The sequence below is a fragment of the Panthera leo genome, chromosome A1 (genome assembly GCF_018350215.1).
Source record: "Panthera leo isolate Ple1 chromosome A1, P.leo_Ple1_pat1.1, whole genome shotgun sequence".
Classification (NCBI taxonomy): Eukaryota; Metazoa; Chordata; class Mammalia; order Carnivora; family Felidae; genus Panthera; species Panthera leo.
In genome coordinates this window covers 212,980,397-213,006,540 of record NC_056679.1, presented here as the reverse complement: position 1 = coordinate 213,006,540, position 26,144 = coordinate 212,980,397, and the positions used below count along the sequence as shown (strand labels likewise).

Here is a 26,144-nt window from a genome sequence, read left to right as displayed (position 1 = left end):
AAGAATGACCAATGTACCACTCAATCAGAACCACCTATACTTAAAGAAAAAAAATTCTAATTTGAATGATCTTACAGTGCTTGTTAAAAATGCAATTTCCCTACGTGTACTGATATGGAATAATCTCTAGGACTCAGATATTTAAAGGAAAGGAAGGCAGGTGCAGAATAAGCCCAGTATGCAGCCATTTGTAAAAAAGCAAAGAGGTGTACACGTTCATGCCACGTGCACAGACCATGTGTGGAAGGACATACAATGGATAACACTGACTGCCTCTGGGAAAGGGCAACACAAGAGGCAGACCTTTTAAGCCATATATTCCTTTACACCTTTAAAATTTTAAACGTGTATGTAAACCATCCATTCAAGTAAATACCTAAAAGAAAGCCATCTTAAAATGTACAGCCTTGGGGTGCCTGGGTGGCTCAGTTGGTTAAGTGTCAGGTTCTTGACTTCAGCTCAGGTCATGATCTCACAGTTCCTAGGTTTGAGCCCTACATTGGGTCTGCGCTGAGCAAGAAAACATGGAGCCTGCGTGGAATTCTCTCTCTGAAAGAGGAGAGGAGAGAGAGGGGGAGAGGGAGTGGGGGAGGGGGGAGGGGAGGGGAGGGGAGGGGAGGGGAGGGGAGGGGAGGGGAGGGGAGGGGAGGGGAGGGGAGGGGAGAGAAGAGAAGAGAAGGGAGAGGAGAGAGAAGAGCACATTCCTAATTAGGCTTATTCTGGCCTTCCTCAATCTTTTTAGAATATTCTCCAGACAACTCTCATGGAATAGTCAAATTTGAGACCAATGCTATGAACATTATCTTTCTAGGACACTATAAAATTTGCCCTTTATTGGGAAAAATCTTTATTCATGTTTTTGTTAACAAGCAGGAAAAAATTACTTAAAATATTCTTGACTTACCAGAGATCTGGGGGTGCCTGGGTGTCTCAGTCGGTTGAGCATCTGACTTTGGCTCAGGTCATGATCTCACCATTCAGGAGTTTGAGCCCTGCATCAGGCTCTGTGCTGACAGCTTGGAGCCTGGAGCTTGCTTCAGATTCTGTGTTTCCCTCTCTCCTGGTCCCTCCCCCAATCGCTCTCTTTCTCTCAAAAAATGAATAAACATTGAAAAAAACAATAAAAACAATAAAAACTAGAGATCTTTTGCTATGCTGTTCATGCAGTTCTGCATTTTCAATTCTAACTTATCCAAAGAAACAGAAGAAATAGTAGTGGTGAAGAAAAAGAAAATTCTAATTTGGAGTGTATCATTTAAATGGAGGTAGGTGAGAGGAATCAATTTGTTTTATTATGGTCATCATTAAATTACTGTAACAAAGTAACAGGGAAAGCCAGCCTGAGATGCAGAGAATAACTAATAATTAGTTACCAAAACAACTGATTCCAAAATGTATTATCAGGGTGATAACCAATGCCTCTTTTAACTAAAGTTTATAGTTTTCTTTAAAAAATTGTCAAAGCAGAAGATATTAACAAATCCAAGTTATTTCACACAAGATGGTTAATGTGGGTCTAGGCACAACTATGAAACCATTACATCATGCAAAAAATAAGTGGTACTGAAACATTTATTTTCATAAAAAATTTAAACAGCGCTAACTATAGCTCCTACTGAAACCTGACTCAATTTCAATCCTGTCACATAAGTGGATCTGTGATCTTTTGTTAGTTAGCCACTCTGGGCTTCAGTGTTCTCATCTGAAAAATAAGAAATACAGCACTGTCACTTATTCTTATCGTTATGATAGGTTAAAACGGTAAATGACCAAGCATGGTATGTTGTGTCATTAGTGCATGACCAAATGTCAGTTCTTGCCTTCTCTCTTAAGAGAACTGTGAAAAACAAAATTCCAAAATTTTACTGGGCAACTAATTATTCAAAAGAGTAAAAGAAGACCCAGAAATATTAAAAAAAAAAAAAAAAAAGGCTTGCCAATGTTACATAGTATATGTGACAAAATTGGTAAAAAAGCCCAAGTTTCTTGTTCTAGTTCTCTGGTAGTCGTCTCCTACAGTTTCCTGGTTCTCTAAGGGTCCAGGGAAAGATTCTGACCAAATTAAGAAGTTAAGCCAATAGACTACTGAATTATAAATTTTTCTGAAATTATGTGTTCAGGTAGCATAACAAGATGTAAGTACCTAAAAAACTTGAATATGGTTTTACTGAAGCATAAATCATTTCAAAGAAAAAGTAGTTTATGAGTCAATTCTAACATATAATACATTTAAGTCATTATATGAATTTAAGTTTTTATTTGTGTATTTCACTGTAGTGCTGTGACAACAAAATGACATCTGTGTACCAGAGCATACATACATCAACAGTAAGATGTAACTTCTCATTACACCACTGCTAGAATATTTAGCTTTTTGTAGGACACATAAGCATGTAAGATGGCCACACCAAATAATTTTCTGGTTTTTCTCCTTAGATAACCTTAATTTTTTATCAGTAATACTTTATCAACCTCACTGTTAAGAGAACTGTAAATTATGTGGGTGATGGGCAGGGGGAGGAATCATTCAACTGTGTTACACTGTAATAGTTTGCTAGAGTAATCTCACACACACCAATAAGGAACTGTCATCATAATTAAGGGCTAGTTACTGTTGTTAGTTGCACAATGATAAAGTTCTTTTGAAAATATTGGTTAGCCCACTTATATATGAAAAATGCCCTTTCCACTTATGCAGAAGAAAAAAATATTCAGAAAGTTATTTTTGGCCTTGCTATGTCAAAAAGTCAACTGTACAAAGATCTACGTGTCAAACCTAAAATTATAATTTTAAAAGTCTATTAAAAACAAAAATGTCATGCATTTTTATTATCAATTATGCAGAGGCTTTAAAACTGTTGCAAGACCATATAGTATATATTAGCTTTTATACTGCTAATGCACAACTAACAGCAAACTTGATTAGATTAACAGAAATCTGTCTTAATTACACCTTTATATATCACACTAGGGACAAATGCCACAAGATCTGCAGAAACATTCAGTTCTGAGCACTTAAATGGCAGGATAACTTTTTGTGTTGAAATCCGTCACATACAGAATAAAACAAAAAGAAAAAATTCTGCAGTTCCACGTTACAAAAAAACGTACTGCTGTAAAATATTAAGAAGGGCAAAGGATATCATCTGTAACACAAAGTAACATCTAGTGTCAAAGAGCAAACAAAACTAAATAAAAATATCAAAATACACATAGCAACTGAAGCACAAATACTGCATTAAATACAGTAAAGATTTAATAGACTAGTTAATAAAAGACACAAAAATAGGGGGAGCTAGGGCAACCAGTAAATAAAACCAAAATAATGGGGAAAAAATCTGAACCACTGTTTTTCCCCTAGTTGGAGCACAATTTTTTTTTTTTTGGGTGTCTTTCCATTCAATATAATACCTAACACTGTACATTAAGATATTAATGTCACAGAAAAACTTGGTTCTTCCATGAAATTCTTTAAATTCTTGATAAACTTTTCAAAGTAGACATTATTATGAATGAAAAACAACCAACAAATGGGCACCTGTTGTTTTTAACACTGCAGATTTACAGAAACTTTTTAAAAGTTATCATAATCTTTTTTGTCTTTTTTCCCCTCAGCTTCAAATCCATCGACTCCATCGCTATCCCTTCTTCGTTTCCTGTTGTTGTGGATGTTAAAACGTTGGCTCATCTGGGGTAATGGATCCATGCCTAGAACTTTGTGTATCTGGCGGAATGCAAGGAGTCTCAATGCAAACTGCAACAAAAAGAGCCAAAATTCAGAGTTAATTTTAAAGACAAAAATATTCATTCTTAACTAGGTTTAGGTCTCCATGTAACAATATAAAAAAGCATATTTGGTGAAATAACTTCAATAATATTAGTTTCACAACTGAAATACTGTGAAATACTGTTCTTGTTTTATATGTTCAGACTTTTCTGTATACATGCTATTTTGCTTTTTAAAACCTAAATTAAAAAATAAATCTTAAAAAAAATTCTGTATTATGTTCATTTGAAAAAATCTTGAGGGGCACCCTGGGTGGCTCAGTCAGGTGAGCACCTAACTTCAGCTTAGTTCATGACCTCAGGGTTTATGAGTTCAAACCCCATGTCAGGCTCTGGGCTGACACCTCGAGGCCTGGAACCTGCTTCAGATTCTGTGTCTCCCTCCCTCTCTGCCTCTCCCCTGATTGTACCCTGTCTCTCTCTCTCTCTCAAAAATAAACAAACATTAAAAAAATTTTTTAAAGCCTTGAAACAATATACAGCAAAACAAAGTGTCTCTTACTCATGCAGTAAATCCCTGTTTGGTTTATAGTCATGTATTTTCCCATTTTTTCTGTGGATGACCATGTGTATAGGCTGCACATATATACATATACACACTTCCTCAGGTTTACAAAAAGGCCATTTCTTTAACTTGTTACTTCACGAACTAAAAATAAAAATTTCACTACATGGTTATGTACACACAGGCATACATATGTTAGGCATCAATGTCACAAGATTTCACAAAACAATCTATTCCTCAAATTTCTAAATAAACTAATTCAAGAAGATGTAATCATCTGATTATATGGCAAATTTTACTATATGGTTATAACCTTCAATGTAACTGTTTAGACTACTTCTTTAAAATGTTTATTTATTTTTGAGGTTGGGGAGGGAGAGAAGGAGGGAGACAGAGGATCTGAAGATGGCTCTGTGCTGACAGCAGAGAGTTTGATGCAGGGCTCAAACTCACAAACTATGAGATCATGACCTGAACTGAAGTCAGACACTTAACTGACAGTAAGCCACCCAGGCGTCTTTAGACTATTTTTTTAATTTTACATTTAGTTATTTATTTTTGAGAGAGACGGAGACAGAGAGACAGAGACAGAGACAGAGACAGAGACAGAGGGAGAGGGAGAGGGAGAGGGAGAGGGAGAGGGAGAGAGAGAGAGAGAGAGAGAGAGAACGAACACACATGATCAGGGAAGGGGCAGAGAGAGAGGGAGACAGAGAATCTCAAGCAGATTCTGCACTGTCAGTGCAGAACCTGACGACTTTGGACCTTAAACTCACTACCGTGAGATCATGAGCTGAGCTGAAACCAAGAGTGGGAAGCTTAACTGACGGAGTCACCCAGGCACCCCAGACTATTTTTTTGAGATATAATTAACATATCCTAAGAATCACGTTTCTAAAATGTACAGTGTTTTTTAGTACACTTAACAAAGTTGTTCAACCATAACCACAAATTTCAGAACATTTTCACACACAACTTCCCCTCCCCGCCCCCCCCGCCCCCCCCGGCAAAACTATGACTCAATGGCAGTCATTCCTCAAACCCTTCACCCTTAGGTAGTGACAACCACTAATCCGCTTTTCTATGTCTACAAGATTTGAAGACTGTGGACATTTCATATAAATGGACTCCTACATTATATAGCTTTGTGTCTGACTTCTTTCACTTAATAAGGTTTTTAAGGTTAATCCATGTTATAGCATGTATCAGTACTTCATTCCTTTAAATGACTAAATAATATTCCACTGTACAGAATATATACTGTATTTGTTTATTCATTTACCAGTTGATGGGCATTTGGGATGTCTCCACTTTTTAGCAATTATGCATAATGCTGCTACGAACATTCCTGTACAAGTTTTTGTGTGGACATGTTTTCAGTTCTCTTGGGAATATACCTTGGAGTCTGTTTTCCAAATGGCTGCTATTGAGAATATTTTTAATACCTGTTGATTTTCTTCAGCTGAGATACAGTTGTTGGCTATAGTCATCTGTGTGAGAATTTACTATTCTAAAACTTTCCCCGATTATACAATTTCAGTTCCTTAGAACTTTGTGCCACATTATATTGGCTTTTGAAATCCTAAAAGTCCCCAAATCATCTGTGTTAATAAGGACTTGATAAGGTATTCTATTTAGTTTGTAATTCTGGATTTTCACCAGTAGTGGGTGCTTCTCTATCTCCTTTAAGCTATAAGGCAACTTTCTGAAGCCAGAACTAGGAATATTTACCATAACAGAATACAAATTCTCTGAGAGAGACTTATGAAAGATAAACAGAGTAATTTTTTTCTGTATTAACAGAAAATATCCAAAGATACCTGGTATACAATAATGAATATTAATACATTTCTACCATAGGGCGCCCAGGTGGCTCAGTCGATTAAGAGTCTGACTCTTGGTTTTGGCTCCAGTCATGGTTCTTGAGTTTGAGCCCTGCATCAGGCTCTGTGCTGTCAGTGTGGAGCCTGCTTGGGATTCTCTCTCTCCCTCAATCACTCTGTCCCTCCCCTGCTCACGTGCACAACTGTGCACGCTCTCTTTCAAAAAATAAACTTTAGGGGCGCCTGGGTGGCTCAGTCAGTTAAGTGTTGGACTCTTGGTTCTGCCTCAGGTCATGATCTCGCGGTTCGTGAGTTCGAGCCCTGTGTCGGGCTCTGTGCCGACATCTCAGAGCCTGGAGCCTGCTTCATATTCTGTGTCTCCTTCTCTCTCTGCCCCTCCCCTGCTCATGCTCTGTCTCTCTCTGTCTCAAAAATAAATAAAAATATTATATAAAAAAAAAAACTGTTAACTGATAATAGCTAACATTTATTATGATCCTTCCATATATCAGATACAGTTAATAGTTATACACATTAACTCATTTAATCCTCCCCCAAATCCTGCTTGAGACAGATACTGCTTTGGTCTTTGTTTTATAGATAAGATGGAAGAGCTTATATTCAAACCTAGACAGTCTTGACTCCAGAGACTACATTTTTAATTAACTACATTAGACAGCCTTTCCAGTGGCAGGGGAGGCTAAATTATAGGAATAACTACCAAAAACCACACAGCACACCACTTCTTAAATCCAGAGGACATAAAACAGTTCCTATACTGATCATGATATATAACCTAATATTCAGATTTAATAGGACACTGAAAATACAGAGGTATTTTTATATTTATATAATATACTTACTTAGACATATAAATTATAGTTAAAATAATGCAGTTAAGATTATATTAGTGAAATCTAGTTTAAATTATATCTCCTCCAAGGGCTTACTAAAGAAGCACAAAAAAATACTATACATCCCAAAGAAGACATCCTATTGACTGACACATGAAAAGATACTCAACATCACTCATCATCAGGGAAATACAAATCAAAACCACAATAAGATAGCACCTCACACCTGTCAGAATGGCTAAAATTAACAACACAAGAAACAACAGGTGTTGGTGAGGATGTGGAGAAAGGGGAACCCTCTTAACTGTTGGTGGGAATGCAAACTGGTGCAGCCACTCTGAAAAACTATAGAGGTTCCCCAAAACTTAAAAAAAATAGAACTACCTTACAACTCAGCAATTGTACTACTAAGTATTTACAGAAAGGATACAACAACCAAAAAACAATTCGAAGGGGTACAGGCACCCTGATGTTTACAGCATCATTATTAACCAAAAGCCAAACTATGGAGAAAGCCCAAATGTCCACTGACTGATGAATACCCACACATGCACATTATGTATATATAAACACTACACACACACACACACACACACACACACACACACACACACACACAGAGCAATTAAAGAGAATGAAATCTTTGGGGACCCTGGGTGGCTCAGTCAGTCAAGCATCCGACACTTGTTTCAGCTCAGGTCATCTCACGGTTGCTGAGTTCGAACCTCAACTGGATGTGTGGAGCCTGCTTCGGATCCTGGCGCGCGTGCACGCTCTCGCTCTCGCTCTCTCTCTCTCTGCCCCTCCCCTGCTCCTATGTGTGCGCTTTCTCTTTCTCTCTCTCTCTTAAACATTAAGGAAAAAGTTCTAAAGTATAAAAAAAAGAATGAAACCTTGCCATTTGCAACGTGGATGGAGCTAGAGTCAGTCAGAGAAAGATAAATACCATATGATTTCATTTATATGTGGAATTTAAGAAACGAAGAAGATGAACATATGGGAGGAAAAAAAAAAGAGAGGAAAACGAAACATAAAAAGACAAAGACAGACAACAAACTGAACGTTGATGGAGGAAGGTGGGTGGTAGATGGTGATGGGTATTAGGAAGGCACTTATGATGAGCACTGGGTGTCATATGTCAGTAATGAATCACTGAATTCTATTCCTGAAACCAACATTTTACTGTATAGTAACTAACTGGAATTTATCTGTGTGTGTTTATTTACTTATTTTTTAAATTTGAGAGAGAGAGAGAGAGAGAGCAAGCGAGCAGGGGACGGGGGCAGAGAGAGAGAGAGAGAGATACTCTTAAGCAGACTCTACACTCAGCATTAATACTGCCATGGGGCTCAATACCATGACTCTGGGATCATACCTGAGCTGAAATGAAGAGAAGAGCTGGGTACTAAAATGACTGAGCCACCCAGACGCCCCAACTAATTAGAATTTAAAAACTTGAAAAGAAAAAAAAATACTATACAATGATTTCTAAAGGACAATTACAAAAAAGATAAAACTTTGGGGCACCTGGGTGGCACAGTCAGTTAAACATCTGACTCTGGTTTCCGCTCAGGTCATGATCTTATGGTTAGTTCAAACCCCGCATAGGGCTCAGCACTAACAGTGCGAAGCCTGCTTGGGATTTTCCCTCTCTGTCCCTCCTTCTCTCTCAAAAATAAAAATAAAATGAACATTAAAACACACACACACACACACACACACCACAAAAAACCTTAAGGGCAGTGCCCCAACAAAACTTTGGGATTAGGAATACACTGGTACCTGTGCACTGGAAGTGATGTCTTCACGCTGTTGGTCAGTCATTGTTGCCAAGGTATCAAATGGATCCTTCTCACAAGGATCCAGAAGTCCAGGACTACCTACAATCACCATAGAGAAAAAAAGGCATTAGCATTATCCATTTGTAAAAGAAAGAGTTATTATTCAACTATCAAATGCACAAACATTAAAAATGAGCCAAAACTACCTTTAAGAATAATCCCTGAAGAAATGCACTCAAAAACTCTTCTCAGTGCATCTCCAGGGCTCTGAGGACTAGAAGCACTACTGATCGCCTTCTCGACTAGTAACTCCATAGCCTAAAAATAAAAAAATAAAAACTGTGTTTAATAACTTACAGACCAAAGGAATTACTCAGTTTCAAACATCAGAATGAAAAACTACTTATTAAGTTGCTGTTAAAAGTTTTAAATACTGAAAACGTTACATAGAACAAATCACAAAACCAGAAAATTAAATATAAAAACAATCAAAATGAAATAAAACAAGTAATGAAAACAAAACTCATGAGGCAATATATAATTTACACTTTATCTATTTATTTTTTTTATTTTTGAGACAGGGAGAGACAGAGCATGAACAAGGGAGGGTCAGAGAGAGGGAGACACTGAATCTGAAACAGGCTCCAGGCTCTGAGCTGTCAGCACAGAGCCCGACGCGGGGCTCAAACTCACGGACCGCAAGATCATGACCTGAGCCGAAGTCGGCCGCTTAACCGACTGAGCCACCCAGGCGCCCCTACACTTTAAAAAGATATTATAATTTATGCTTAATGAAGAAAAATGCAAAATAAATTAATAGAGTTTGGTTTGTTTTTAGTTTTAATTATTGCTGGTCTTTCCTATTAAAATGACAGTCCTTAAAATTCTTTAGATATTTAGGGCTCACATGTTTGTTCCTTAATACCTACAGTTAGAGTAGATCAATATCCCAAGTAAAGAAGACTTTTTTTCTTTAAAAACAATGTAGATTATCTAAATTTTCATTTAATGCACAACTGCACTTATATTATCCCTAAGGAAAATACAAATTATGCCTTCACTATAAATAAATTACATCTGAGAGACTCAAAATCTAAACCAATGAATAAAAGACAAAAGTAAAAGTATAGATTTAGAAAGAAACCAATTCAGAATATGTTTTGAATGGTCTATTAGAAAATTTGCTTTAATTTAGATTTTAAAACTTGAGATATAATACACATAAGATCCATTCTTTTAAAGAGTATAATTCAGTGGTTTTCAGTATACTTACAAAGTTGTTCAACCGTTATCACTATCTAATTCCAGAATACTGCATCACCTCCACCCAACCCCCCCAAAAAACCTCCATATCCACCAGCTATCATTATCCATTTTCCCTTTCCTCCAACCCCTGGCAACCAGTAAACCACTTTTTATTTCTACAGATTTGTCTTTCTGGACATTTCACGCAAATGGAACAAATATAAAATATGGCCTTTTGCATTTTGTGATAGTTTTTACTGAAATTTAAAAAGTATGACCACCAATACAATATTCAAAGAAACTAAACAGATTGAAACTACAATAAAATCCTTAAAATGATAACGAAGCTGGGGCACCTGGGTGGCTCAGTTGGTTGAACATCTGGCTCTTGATTTTGGCTCAGGGCATGATCTCAAGCTTCCTGAGATCAAGCCTGTGCTGGACTCTATGCTGACAGCATGAAGCCTGCTTGAGATTCTCTCTCTCCACCCCTCTCCCACTTGCTCTCTCTCAAAACAAATAAACATTAAAAAAATGATAATGAATGAATTACTGGGACCTCATCAAAATAAAAAGCTTCTGCACAGCGAAGGAGACAATCAGAAAAACTAAAAGGCAACTGACAGAATGGGAGAAGATATTTGCAAACGACATAGCAGATAAAGGGTTAGTATCCAAAATCTATAAAGAACTTATCAAACTCAACACCCAAAAAACAAATAATCCAGTGAAGAAATGGGCAAAAGACATGAATAGACACTTCTCCAAAGAAGACATCTGGATGGCCAACTGACACATGAAAAAATGCTCAACATCACTCAGCATCAGGGAAATACAAATCAAAACCACAATGAGATACCACCTCACACCTGTCAGAATGGCTAACATTAACAACTCAGGCAACAACTGATGTTGGCTAGGATGCAGATAAAGAGGATCTCTTTTGCATTGTTGGTGGCAATGCAAGCTGGTGCAGCCACTCTGGAAAACAGTATGGAGGTTCCTCAAAAAACTGAAAACAGAACTACCCTACAACCCAGCAATTGCACTACCAGGTATGTATCCAAGGGATACAGGTGTGCTGTTTCGAAGGGACACGTGCACCCCAATGTTTATAGCAGCACTATCAACAATAGCCAAAGTATGGAAAGAGCCCAACTGTCCATCGATGGATGAATGGATAAAGGAGATGTGGTATATATATATACAATGAAGTATTACTCGGCAATTAAAAAGAATAAAGTCTTGCCATTTGCAACTACGTGGATGGAACTAGAGGGTATTATGCTAAGCAAAATTTGTCAGTCAGAGAAGGACAAATATCATATGCCTTCACTCATATGAGGACTTTAAGATACAAAACATATGAACATAAGGGAAGGGAAGCAAAAATAATATAAAAACAGGGAGGGGGACAAAACAGAAGAGACTCTTAAATATGGAGAACATACAGAGGGTTGCTGGAGGGGTTCTGGGAGGGGGGATGGGCTAAATGGGCAAGGGGCACTAAGGAATCTACTCCTGAAATCATTGTTGCACTATATGCTAACTAATTTGGATGTAAATTAAAAAAAAAATTAATAAAAAAAAGAAAAAAAAAATCAAAACAAAACAAAAATGATAATGAAGCTGAAAATACCTTAGTCAGAATCTATTTTTGTGTACCTAAAATGCTTATGAAGTTATATAATCTGAGATTTACCCTATCAACCTATTCACCCTAAGGCCATTAGTCAGATTGTTTTTTTTTTATATAATGTTTTTATTTATTTTTGAGAGAGACAGAGTGCAAGGACGGGAAGGGCAGAGAGAGAGAGAGAGAGAGAGAGAGAGAGACACAGAATGTGAAGCAAGCTCCAGGGTCTGAGCTATCAGCACAGAGCCCAAGAACTCGTGAACAGTGAGATCAGGACCTGAGCAGAGTCGGATGCTTAACTGACTGAGCCACCCAGGCGCCGCATTAGTCAGATTTTTTAAAAAATTTAAAAAATGTTTTTATTTTATTTTTGAGAGACAGAGACACAGTGAGAGCAGGGGAGGGGCAGAGAGAGATGGAGACAGAATCTGAAGCAGGCTCCAGCCTCTGAGCTGTCAGTGCAGAGCCCGACGTGGGGCTTGAACTCAGACTGCAAGATCATGACCTGAGCTGAAGTCAGATGCCCAACCAACTGAGCCACCCAGGTGCCCCTGCATTAGTCAGATCTTTAAATAGCAATAACTAAAAAGTCTGGACATGTGGAGAAGTAGCCCCAAACAAATTAGGAATAAATTATAAGAGAGTTGGAAATTTAAAGAGACACTACACAATTAACAGGTACAAAAATAATAGCCGGCAGCATGAGACACTGATTAACAAAAATGAAAATAATGAATGTTCATATGATAAATGCAAATCACAATGAAAAAAATTAAGATGGTTCAGTTTACTCAGAAGAATGCAGGAAGATGTTCAAGACATTTTGTTTAAAGATTGTCCGTTAGAAATTTTTAGAATTTTAGGGGTGCCTGGGTGGCATGGCTCAGTCAGTTAAGAGTCTGACTTCAGCTCAGGCATGATCTCACGGTTTGGGAGTTCAAGCCCTACATCGGGCTCTGAGCTGAGAGCAAGGAGCCTGCTTGGGATTCTTTCTCTCCCTCTCTCTGTCCCTCCCCCACTTGCTCTCTATTCTCTCTCAAAATAAATAAAAATAAACCTAAAAAATTTTTGAGAATTCTAAGGAATCAGCTTCAGTTACTCAGACAACTCTATGAATGTGTAATAAATGGCTCTCCTTTTTTAGACAAATCAAGTACTATTTTAAGATGTTCAACAGACTGTGAAATCATTGAAGAGAAGATCAATGTCATTTATTTTGAACTCCTGTGCCTAGCTTAAGTAGCCAACATGTAGAAATTACTCAATAAATGTTTAGGAAACAAAATGCTTTTGAAAATAATGTGAGAACAGTCCTAGTCATAAGAGAAATTAAAGGTGGTAATTATCAAAATTCCTGATGCTGTGCTCAAAATACAACACTGAGTTACAAAATATGCAGCTTTCACAAATATAGGTGACCCTTGAATAACATGCGTTTGACCGGTGTGGGTTCACCAATACATGGATTTTGTAAAAATAAATATATTAGACGGGTACCAGGCTGGCTCAGGCAGTAAAGCATGCTCTTGATCTCACTCTTGATCTCAGGGTTGTGAGTTTGAGTCCTACATTAGGTGTGGAGATCACTTAAAAATAAAAATCTTTAATAAATAAGTAGGACAATATTTTGGACATTTGTTATAATTTGAAAAGACAGATGAGGGGTACCTCAGTGGCTTGGTCAGTTGAGCATCTGACTCTTGTTATCGGCTCGGGTCATGATCTCATGGTCATGGGATTGAGCCCTGTGTTGGGTTCCACGCTGGGTGGGGAGCCTGCCTGGGAATCTCTGTCCCTTCCCCGCTCACTCTCTCAAAATAAATAACATCAACATTAACGACAACAACAAGATGAATGTAGCCTTGATATATCAAAAGAATTTAAGAAAAGTTAGGCATTACTATAAGAACAAAGGATGTAATACATACAACATACAAAATGTGTTAATGGACTGTGTTATTTGTGAAGCTTCCTATGAAGAGCAGGCTATTAGTAGTTAAGTTTTTGGGCAGTCAAAAGTTGTACACGAATTTTTAACTGTGTGGGGATTGGTGCCCCTAACCCCTATGTTGTTCAAGGGTCAACTGTACCTCACACTTTTAATAAGTACTTTTAGAAAATGTTAAGAGAAAAAAAGTATTAAATAATCAGCTGTAGTCTTGGTATGTCAAGACACAGGGTGTGTTTCAAGTAATTCAAAGTTTTATCAAAATCTACTTATTAACCTTGAAAAGTGAGGATTTATGATTTATACTTGCAAATAAAGGTATAGACTAAATAAAAACCAAGAAGGAAATAAATTACTTGTGGAAAACCAAAGTCAATATATAAATACCTACAATAAAACTAGGTCAACGATCTGCCTTCTGAGATCATTTGCTATGAAGCAAGCAATTTAAAAATATTAATTTTCTACAGAACATGGTTATTTTCTAAGCAAATGTCTATAGTTGGGAAAGCAACAAAAATAGTATGCACGTGGTTTATAAACTCTGAAATGTATGCATTTGAAAGTAAAAAGTAAACATCAAAGATGAACAGAATCAAGAGAAATAATATTTAGATTATAAAGAATCTTGGTAGCTGAAGCTATGTAGAGAGAAAAGCTCTCCATATTAAATGATTTGAGATCTACAATTTTAATATTTGCTTTAAAAGCCACTTGTGGGGGGAGGGGCTCCTGGGCGGCTTAGTCAGTTAAGTGTCTGACTCTTGATTTCAAGTCAGGCCATGATCTCATGACTCATGAGTTCAAGCCCCGCATCAGGCTCTGTGCTGATAGTGCAAAGCCTACATGGGATTCCCTCTCTCTGCCTCTCCCCTGCTTGCTTGTTCTCTCCCTCTCTCAAAATAAATAAACAAACTTTTACACACATACACTCATGGGTTCCTTTCTGGCATTCAAGATGTTGAAGTGAGGATGTGGTGGGTCCTTCAGTGTGAAATTCTGGATTTCCCTAGGTCTTCTAGTAGGAGCCATGATCAACTGTGCTGACAACACAGGAACTAAAAAACTGTGTATCATCTCTGTGAAGGGGATCAAGCAATGACTGAACAGACTTTTTACTGCTGTTGTGGGTGACATGGTGATGGCCACAGTGAAGAAAGGCAAACCAGAGTTCAGAAAGAAGGTACAACCAGCAGTGGTAATTTGTCAATGAAGGTCATACCAGAGAAAAGATGGTGTGTTTTTCTATTTTGAAGATAGCAGAAGGGTCACAGTAAACAATAAAGGTGAAATGATAGGTTCTGCTATCACAGGAGGAGCTGCCAAAGAGAGTGCAGACTTGTGGCCCAGGATTTCATCCAATGCTGGCAGTACTGCATGTTTCTTTGGTGTATTGTTTAAAAAAAAAAAAATTATTTGCCCCCTAACCCAAACCACTTATGAAGCCTATTCTTCCTTCTCATCTCTAGTTGTACTAATTAGGCTTACAATGTGGCAAGCACCATGCTAAGCACTTTATTTTTTATGCTAAGTACTTTATTTTTATTTTTCTAAATGTTTATTTAAAAAGAATTTTTTTAAGTTTGTTTATTTTTGAGAGGGTGAGACAGAGCACAAGCGGGGGAGGGGCAGAGAGAGAAGGAGACACAGAATCTGAAGCAGGCTCCAGGCAAGTGTTCAGCACAGAGCCCCACATGGGGCTTGAACCCACAAACTGTGAGATCATGACCTGAGACGAAGTCGGTCACTTAACCAACTGAGCCACCATACGCCCATATTTATTTTTGTGAGAGCGAGCGAGAGAGAGAGAGAGAGATCGTGCATGCAAGTAGGGGAGGGGCAGAGGGAGAGGGAGACACAGAATGTGAAGCAGGCTCTAGGCTTTGAGCTGTTAGCACAGAGCCAGATGCGGAACTTGAACCTACCAAAGGTGAGATCATGACCTGAGCCGAAGTTGGATGCTTAACCGACTGAACCACACAGGTGTCCCACGTGCTAATAAGCACTTTAAATGCATAATTTAATTTAATCCTCATAACTAGATGCTACTATACCTGAATTTTAAAGACTGGGGGGAAAATCTTAAAGAGGTTAAATAACTTGTCCAAGGTTATGCAGCTAAACTGTAAAAATTAGGTTGAGATTTAAACCCAGGTCTGATTTAAAATGTTTTTGTTTTTAAAAACCACAACTATATTGCAATGTATATCCTTTATCAATGGGTGATCCAGACCAGTTAACTAGTTTCCTTGGATATTAGTTTCTTTCTTTTCTTTTCTTTTTAAAGATTTAATTAATTAAGCAGGCTTCATACCTAGTGTGGAGCCCAATATGGGGCTTGAACTCAGAACCCTGGGATCAAGACTTGAGATCAATAGTCAGATACCCAACCAACTGAGCCACCTAGACCTCCCTAAAAGATTTTACGTAGTCTCTACACCCAATGTGGGGTCCAAACTCACAACTCTAAGATCAAGAGTCGCACATTCCACTGACCGAGCCAGCCAGGTGTGCCACTGACTTAAAAAAACATCTTCTGAGACTGTGAGAACGCAGATACTTTCATTTGGTGGCAAAGTAAACGGGTAAACCCTTTTTTAGCATACAACTGACAAGCTCAAAGATTTACAATAGGGCTATTATATTTAATGTAAGCACAATCTAACACTAGGAAGTCTGGTTATATAACAGAAATAATAGTAGTTATAACTCTTTATTAAAACTAATGCTTATTGAGTGCTTATTATAAACTAAGCACTATTCTAAGCTCTTATGTACATTAACCAATGTAAATTCCCACAATCACCTTTTAGGGGCAGATAGGACTATTATTCCCATTTGACAGATGAAGACGTTAGTAATAATAAAATAGGATTTTATGAATATCATTTACAACAAGCAACTATATACACAAAATCCATTTCTATATTCTAGTTGACACAGGTTAATATTGATACATGCATGACAGATTTTCATTCCCACGTCCATTTGCAGGATATTGTATTTTTGTATTACATTTATGCAGTAACACCTCATTTCAGACTCAACAATTCTTGGTAAAAATTGTCATGTCTTGTGAGAATAATTTTTTTACAGCTTTTGGTGATTAGGGGGTACATGTGTAGATGGTTTAAGTAGATGGTTTTTGTTGGGGGGTAGCTAAGTGCTACATTATTATTTTTAAACTAAAGTGAATGAGACAATACCCTTCAAGTGTAACTTGCTGATTCTTTTACAAGCTAAGACAATGTTATTTCTTCGCCCTGAATGTCAGTGTCCTATCATTTAAAAACTCTTCACTGGTTCTAAAAGTTACAGGCAGGGGGCACCTGGCTGGCTCAGTCAGTAGAGGATGTGACTCTTGATTTTAGGATGGCGAGTTTGATCAAACCCCATGTCGGGTGTAGAGATTACTTAAAAAGAAAAAAGTGATAGGAACTCTCTTACTACAAGCCACCACCACTAAAACCTAAATTACTTATATTCTTGGGAAAAAACATAACAAAATATGTAGAAAGAAATAATCACATATTTCAACAGTTATTTGAGCACAAAGCAGAAGAATTACGGCAGTTCCCTCAGCCTCTTTGAGAACTGTCCTTTAACATTTGGCAGATCATTCTTTTAAAAAGTGAGGTAGGGGCACCTGGGTAGCTCAGTCGGTTAAGCATCAGACTTTGCCTTGGGTCATGATCTCATGGTTTGTGAGTTTGAGCCCCTCGTCAGGCTCTGTGCTGACAGCTCAGAGCCTGGAACCCGCTTCATATTCTGTGTCTCCCTCTCTCTGTCCCACCCCCGTTTGTGTGCTCTGTTTCTCAAAAATGAATAAACGTTTAAAAAAAAATGTTTTTTTTTTAAATAGAAGAAAGAAGTGAGGTAAAATTCAGGGCACCTGGGTGATTCCGTCAGTTAAGCGTCTAACTCTTGATCTTGGTTCCAGTCAATCTCATGGTTCATGAGTTTGAGCCTCGTGTTAGGCTCTGTGCCAACAGCACAGGGCCTGCTTGGGATTCTCTCTCTCCCTCTCTGCCCCTCACCCACTTGCTCTCAAAAATAAATACATACAAGTTTTTAAAAAGTAAGGTAAAAGTCACATAATATAAAATCAAGTACTTTAAAGTGAATAATTCACTATGTTGTGCAACTAACACCTCTAATTCAAAACATTGCCATAATTTCAGAGTAAAACTTCTTATCCATTAAGTAGTTTCTCCCATTTCCTCTTTCCCCCCATGTCTCTGGAAGCCCATCAATTTGCATTCTGTCTGTATGTATTTGTTTATTCTGGATATTTCACACAAATGTAATCACATAATGTGACCTTTTGTGTCTAAGGCTTCCTTCACTTAACACAGTATTTTGGAGGTTCATGTATGTTGTGACAGGTTATTCTTTTTGTAAAATATTCCTTAAGTTCATATATACTATTCAGAAATATAATATATAATAAACATTAAAAAAATAATCATATGCCCTTTGTAAATTATACCATAGTATACCATTATAGAGGTATACCATTCTAAAGGAGGTTCAGATACCACATAGCAACTCTGATGCCAGGCCAACCTGACAACAGCTCTGCCTTTTCTTTACTTCATCACCATGGGTTTAGGACAAAAGAACTACTCTGAAGGCAAAGTACCATTTCAGTACTCACTGTAGTGGTAAATGAAAGCCTAAAAGCAGGCACTGTTACTTAAAGATTTATTCAAATAATCTGAATGCTAAATAAAACTAAAGATAATAAAGTTCATAAAAAATTTCAAATTTCTTTTATGAAATCCAGAAAAGTTGCTCTTTGCTTAAGGTGACAGCACAAACCCAAACTTCACCATCTCTGGCCCAAAACATGATTAAGGAATATGTTACAACACATACCACCCAAGCAAAAATGTAACAGCTTCAACCAAAAACAGAGGAAAAGGTCAGTGAAAGAACTTTCCAAGAAATTGCAGGCCTTGGGCAACTCTCCATGTAGCTCCCAACTTGGTTCTCTAGACAGAAGATGGGGGTGGGGGTGGCAGTTGAGTGAGAAAAGTCCAAAAAATTTTAGCAATAAAATTCATATTGAAGCATTACAAGTCATATTGAAGGTAATTCCAGAAGAAATTTTCCTAAATGTAAAAACCCCTTTTCCTTCTACCTCCCCTTCCATCTTAACAGAGAAAGGAAAAGAGTAGAATTCACCATCCTGAAGACTCTTGCAGAAGGGAGGAAGGAAAGAACAAGAAGAATCCTAATTATCCACATCTAATTATCCCTAAATAGACATTTGGCTAACATGTAGATAAAAAACAAAAAAAAAAGATCTTTCAAAGGAGTAAGGGTAGGAAAAATGTATTACCAAGGATGGCTGTAAACTCTCAAGTGTCCCAAAGTGGCATCACATACCCTGTTGGTTCAGGGAAATGGAAGTAGTTTCTACAAGGAGAAGGTAAATAGGCTTGGAGCGGGGGGGGGGGGGGGTGGGGGGGGGGGGGGGGGCAGGGGTGGGGAAGAGAGCAGATTCTGCATAGGCGAAAAAGCTCTAGGTGTCCACCCTGGGTTTGAACACTAAAGCCTGAAATGTGTCAATGGAATCTACCTCACACAATAGCACAGCACATTCAACCAAGATATAGTAGAGGGCACAGCCTATGTCTGCAATAAGGCTGGATACAGCAAACCCGTATGTCTTTCCAATAAACAATCCTCAAAGCAGAACTCACAGGAGAAGAAAAAGAAAGGGATTTTAAAAGGCACAGATTCAAAGACAATTCTTGTTTGGATATCTCAGCACAAAAACAATTTTGTAATCGAACTGACAACCAAGGAGAAGAAAAAACAAAAACAAACTAGACATGACATCTCTATATTTGGGTGGAATGTACCATGAAAAACAGAGATGAAAAATCTATTCTCAGAACTGAGTGATGTTGATGTGTCAATACAGGTTCACTGCTTGTAACTAATGTACCCCTCTGGTGAGGAATATTGACAGGGAGGGAGTGAACATGTGAGAGCAGAAGATCCAAAAACTACTCTAAAAAATTAATGTCTATTAAAAAAAATTTTTTTTAAACCTGCTGTGGAAGTGCCTGGTTGGCTCAGTCAGTTCAGTGTCCGATCTCACACTATGTGGGTTTGAGTCCTGCATCAACTCTGTGCTGACAGTGTGGGGCCTGCTTGGGATTCTCTGTCTTCTTTTCTCTCTCTGCCCCTGCCTGCTCTTTCTCTCAAAAATAAATAAACTTAACAACAAAAAAACCTGTTCTGAAAGAATCTCTCTGCTAACATTCTGAGTTGTAAGAGAGAACCTGATCAGCAAAAAGCCAATAAAATTAAGAACTCAAAGTTGAGATGAAAAGCAAGATTAGAGCTAATAAAGCACACTGAAACATAAAATAACATTATTACAGAATAAATGAATTATAAATAGTAAAGAAAAATACAACATAACTGAAAACCAAGGTACTGCTGAAGAGACAATCATAGGGATACAAGAGGAAAGAGAACAAGACTTAAGATAATTACGAAGATAAAAGATATGCAAGACAAAGGCAATCCAACGTAAGGAAACCTGGTTTCCCTAAAATAGAAAATCCTATTAATCAGAGGGGAGCCTGGATGGCTCAGTTAGTTAAGTGTCTGACTCATCATTTCAGCTCAGGTCACAATCTCAGGGTTCGAGAGTTTGAGTCCTGGTCAGGCTCTGTGCTGACAGCAAGGAGCCTGCTTCTCTTCCTGGCCTGCTCCCTCTTAAAAGAAATAAACTTTAAAAAAAATTAAAAAAAAAAAAAAAATTAGACATAATGGAAGATTATTTCTCCCCTAACTGAAAGAAAAACCAAATCTCCAGGACAAAAGGACACAAAGATTAAAAAAAAAAAAAAAAATGCTGATATTAAACAATAGATTCCAAGACATAATTTGGTTAAGGTAATGATATGGAAGAATAAAGAAACAATTCTTTCAATAGCCTGTAAAAAAAAACGTCAGGGCAAAAAAATTAGGCTGAATTTAGATTTACCAATACACAATGCTGGAAAATAGTGGAGCAAAACTAAAAATGGAGAGAGGAAAAACTGTGACCTAACAATGAATTTCTCATTAAAGTAATGGCGATTGGCAGAGATTCTCAAATGTGAGAAATTTTTTAAAACTTACACACCTTTTGATAAAAACTATTTGATGATAAAATGCAGTCAATTAGGAAATGAAAAGGCAAAGCCCCAGTAAAAAGACCTAGTGGTTGGCACTGAACCATTAAAATATAGAACATTAAACAATCATACAGAATATGGCTACAGAAGGTAAATGTAGTTATTTTTACACTTTTAAAATTTAAAACGCGTAACTGTGTAAATTGACCTGTTTTCTAAATGGAATCAGTATATATTAAGATAAGTTAATCAAGAAACAGGTGTAAATACATTAAAGAAATAAATGGAATGAACAAAAGAAATAACAAACCCAAGAAGGATGGGGTAAGGGGAGGATGTATAAGTGATCATTTTCTCACTTTTATAGGTGAGAGGTTGGCAGATATTATCTAAAACTGTTAAAAGAGATAGATGAATAAGAATAGTATATAAAATAGAAGGGCAACAATTAATAGTCAAAAAGAAAAAAATTCACACATAAAAAGGACAAGAAAAGGAAAAAATAAGAATTATGGTAAAGCACAGAAGAAAACAAAGGAAACACGAAATACACTCCTACCAGACAAATGCCAACGAAAAGAAAACTAGAGTTTCAATATTAATCAATGAACAAGGCTTATTAACTCTCGGCAGAAAGTGTTAAAACGGGGGGCCCTTTATAATGGGAAAGGGTTCATATTCACAATGACAAAACTATATTAAGTGTTTATGTCCAAAATTATTACTGCAACAAAACAGTAAAGCACAAACTATAGGAAACAGAAACACAATAGAAATAGCGGATTTTAATTCTTTCATCAATCCATGGATAAACAAAGTAGACAAAATATATGTAAGGAAACTATATAGAAAGATGATTGAACTAAGGAGTGAATGTTGTTTGCTGTAACTTTTTAAATTTTTTTTTTTTAACGTTTATTTATTTTTTTGAGACAGAGAGAGACAGAGCATGAACAGGGGAGGGCCAGAGAGAGGGAGACACAGAATCTGAAACAGGCTCCAGGCTCTGAGCTATCAGCACAGAGCCTGCACGCGGGGCTCGAACTCACGGACCACGAGATCATGACCTGAGCCGAAGTCGGCCGCTTAACAGACTGAGCCACCCAGGCGCCCCGCTGTAACTTTTTAAAAAATATTGATTTATTTTGAGAGGGAGGGATAGAGAGAGAGGAGAACAGGGGGAGAGGCAGAGAAAAGAGAATTCCAAGCAGGCTCCATGCTGTCAGCACAGAGCTGGGCGCAGGGCTCAATCTCATGAACTGTGAAATCATGACCTGAGCCGAAATCAAGAGTTGGCCCCTTAACTGGCTGAGCCACCCAGGCGCCCCAATATCTTACTGAAAACACCTCTTTAACGTGCCCATATAGATAATAAAAATGGTATATATCAGACTGCAAAGCAAAACTTTAAATTCCAAAAACTGTAAATAGAATACCTTTATCAGATTACAATGCTATAAAAACTAGAGCTTATTTACAGAAATAAAAGCAACCCTCCTTCAATCACAACGAATTCAAAAATTCCCTCAAAACTACTTTTTGCTTAAAGACAATGTGAAGACAAATTTCAGATTACATAGAAAATAAAAAGAAAATATTACATATATAGCCAAAATCTGTGTTAAAACCTCTACATAATTAAAGAGTGAATGAGAGTGGGGGGATGGGTGAAATAGGTGATAGGGATTAAGGAGTGTACCTGTCTTGATGAGCACTGGGTGATGTACAGAATTGTTAAATCACTCCATTGTACACCTGAAACTAATATTACACTGTATGTTAACTATACTGGAATTAGAATTAAAGAGAGTGAATGAAACAAGTACCCATCTCAAAAAGTTTGTAAAAGAACAATAAAATAACCCCCCACCCAAAAAATATAAAGAGATGAAATTAGAAATAAATAGGAAAATGGTAGATCTGGCAAATAAACCCAAGGAGCTGATTCTTTGGGGACAGGAAAAAATAATATGAAAAGTAAACCACTGCCTAAATAAGACATTTTTAAATGTCAAAATACTGACATTCTGGTGTGTTATAAACAATCAAAAAATTGGTGTACTTTTGTTATATGTACACGATTTCAAAGATCAGCCATCAGGTGAAATAGCCTCAAGGGCACCCGGGTGGAGAGGACTGAAGTTAAAGGAAGCAGAAAGCAAAATGATGTATAGGGCATATATTTTTATACACTAAAAACCTGAGGGGCACCTGGGTGGCTCACTTGGTTGGGATTTCGACATCAATTTAGGCCATAATCTCGCAGTTCATAAATTCGAGCCTTGCACTGGGCTCTGCACTGACAGCTCAGAGCCTAGAGCCTGCTTCGGATTCTGTGTTTCCCTTTCTCTTTGCCCCTCCCCTGCTCCCTCTCTGTCTCAAACTAAATAAGTAACCATTTTGGGGGCGCCTAGGTAGCTCAGTCGGTTAAGCTTCCCACTTCTGCTCAGGTCATGATCTCAGGGTTTGTGAGTTCAAGCCCCCCACTGCGCTCTGTGCTGACAGCTCACAGCCTGGAGCCTGCTTCGGATTCTGTTTCCCTCTCTCTCTACCCCTCCCCTGCTCTCTCTTTCTCTCAACAATAATAAACATTAAAAAAATATGAAGTTAGGTAATGCTTAATACAATTTTATATTAAAATATATTAAGAATTTTGTGAATTCTGACCACATATAAATACTGAAACACTCATTCATTTTGCTCTTATATGCTAACTATGATTGTTGGCTAGTGTAATCAATCAAAAGGAGAATTACAAAGAAACAAAATAATAAAGATGCTGCAAGTACTTAAACCCTGAGACAGCAAAATTCTATCATGTAAAAATCTGAATATCTAGCTGAATTGGTCAATTTTTCTAGGAAAATGGAAGTTGCCAAAATGAAGCTCAGGAGAGAGAAAAATTAGACTAATTAATCAACAGAAAAAATTGAGAAAATGCTACCCCATTTCTTGAAAGACACTGGAGGTGGCTGCTGCTCTTTGAGCTTCACAATGTCACCCAAGGTCAAGAAGAAAGATGGCAGAAAGTTGGCCAAAAAAGACAAAGATTCAATGAACGAATCGGGCCCAAAAAGAAGTGGCCCAAAGGCAAAATTTGGGACAAGCTCAATAGATAACCTGGTTTTGTTTGACAAAGCAGCATATGACACTCTGTAAGGAAGTTCCCAACCATAAGGTTATAACTCCAGCTGTTGTCTCAGACTGAAGATTTGAGTTTTCTTGGCCAGGGAAGCCCTTTAGGAGCTGGTTAGTAAAGAACTTACTAACTGGTTTCAAAGCACAGAGCTCAAGTAATTTACACCAGAAACACCAAGGGTGGAGATGTCTCAGCTGCTGGTGAACATGCATGAAGAGATCTCACCAAATGCACATTTTGGAAAATAAAAATTTATTAAATTAAAAAGAGAGAGACATTGGAGAACAGTATCATCAAATGACAGTAGTAGTTTGATCCTATTAAAACTGTTTCAGAGTTCAGAGAAAGAATAAAAGGTTCCAGATTGTTTTTATACCATTAGTGCATTATTTATTCTAAATCTGAAAACAAGGATAAAAATAAAACTAGAAAAAAATTTTATCACCAAAAAAAATCCTAAACAGACCGTCAGCAAACAGAATTTAATAGTTCATTAATAGTCTCATATATATGAGAATCACCCCTGGAACGCAAAGCTAGCTCAATTGAGATAATTTATTTGTATTATATACAATATTGAACAGACTGAAAGGAAAAAAACTATACATTTAGGTCAATAAACCCTGAAAAATTATCTGGTAAAGTTCAATTTCCATTCCTCCTTCTTTTTATTTTTTACTTTTTGTTTTTAAGTAGGCTTCATGCCCAGTGGGGAGCCCAATGTGAGGCCTGAACTAACAACCCAGAACTGAGATCAAGAGTCAGACGCTTAACCTACTGAGCCACCCAGGTGCCCCTCTTTACTTTTTTTTTTTCATCTAAGTTCCATGCCCAATGTGGGGCTTGAACTTATAACCCCAAGATCAATAGGTGCATGCTCTACAATAAAAGGCTAATCATCATGTTAATTAGTACATTTCACACCTAGAAGCACTTTTTTCCTTTTTCCCAGAAGCATTTTCAATGCATGTATGAACATAGCATGCATGTAAAGTATTATTATATTCCCTATTTATTCTACAAGTATCAATTAAATTAGAAAAGAGAAAGAAGGCAAAATATCATTTATAGTTATGTTTCTAAGATTAGAAAACCCAAGAATATCATATGAAAAAAAATATTACAAATAAAGGAATGCAGTCAAGTGGCAGGTTGCAAAATTAATACTGAAAGTTAATAGCTTTTATATACACAGCAACCGGAAAATAAAATGTGAAGGGGGAAGGAAAAAAAAAAACCCTGAAAGATTAAATATGTAGGTACAAACAAACAACCCAAACCAAAATTTAACATGCATACAACCTATTCAAATCTGAGCAGGTATGTAAAATTAACTTCAGCAAGCAGGATATCACATACTCTTGGCCAAGAAGAGTCAGTATTATAAAAGTGATATTCCCCAAACTAATTTATTAATTCAGTGAAGTACTACTTAAAAAACATGAGAACTTTGGAGAAACTGAACAAAGCTGTAGTAAAGTTCATTTGGAAAAACAAGCATATAAGAAAAGCCAGAGAAATTCTTCTGTGCAAGACGATGTTTACAATGAGGGGCAGAAATAAAATGGGGGCAGAGAATAGCCTGGGTGCTCAGTCCCTTGAGTGTCTGATTTCAGCTCAGGTTATGATCTCATGGTTTGTGGGTTAGAGCCTATAGGGATCACCGCTGTCAGCACAGAGCCTGCTTTGGATCCTCTGCACCCCCCTTTCCTGCTCATGTTCTCTCTCATAAACAGGTAAACATTAAAAAAAAATTTTTTTAAACATACTCTGAAGCTTTCATAGTTAAGAGTTTAGTACTATAGAAGAAAACAAAACAGGGGCGCCTGGGTGGCTCAGTCAGTTAAGCGTCCGACTTCAGCTCAGGTCACGATCTCGCGGTCCGTGAGTTCGAGCCCCGCGTCGGACTCTGGGCTGATGGCTCAGAGCCTGGAGCCTGCTTCTGATTCTGTGTCTCCCTCTCTCTCTGCCCCTCCCCCCGTTCATGCTCTGTCTCTGTCTCAAAAATAAATAAACGTTAAAAAAAAAAAATTAAAAAAAAAGAAGAAAACAAAACAGTCAGACTGAGTGATAAAAGACTGCCAAAATGGACCCACAAAAAAAGGAACTCTGGTTTAGGACAGGGTTTCTCAACCTCAGTACTACTGATAAAGAAAAATGTCTCCTGGAGGGCAAAACTGCCCCTGCATGAGAACCACTGGTTTATGAATAATGGTGGTATTTCAAACTGGGGGTTGGGATAACAGATTTCACTGTTAAATTGTTAAATCGTACTGGAATAATTG

The 26,144-nt window shown here is 37.4% G+C and overlaps 1 protein-coding gene and 2 pseudogenes across 2 annotated transcripts in view; 2 read left to right on the top strand and 1 right to left on the bottom strand.

Moving 5' to 3' along the window:
- Positions 1–2,242: 2,242 nt before the first annotated feature.
- The window catches only part of ZFR (zinc finger RNA binding protein), an 83,263-nt gene continuing 59,361 nt past the window's right edge, over positions 2,243–26,144 (bottom strand). For both annotated transcript variants that reach the window (XM_042952525.1, XM_042952532.1), the window contains 3 exons: positions 8,956–9,067; positions 8,751–8,848; positions 2,243–3,754 (listed from right to left, as the gene is read on the bottom strand). In XM_042952525.1, the coding sequence (XP_042808459.1) occupies positions 3,575–3,754; positions 8,751–8,848; positions 8,956–9,067 (390 nt within the window). In that variant the 3' untranslated portion in view covers positions 2,243–3,574. The remainder of the gene's footprint in view (positions 3,755–8,750; positions 8,849–8,955; positions 9,068–26,144) is intronic.
- On the top strand, positions 14,537–15,088 carry LOC122227420 (annotated as a pseudogene).
- LOC122227802 lies at positions 23,385–24,170 on the top strand (annotated as a pseudogene).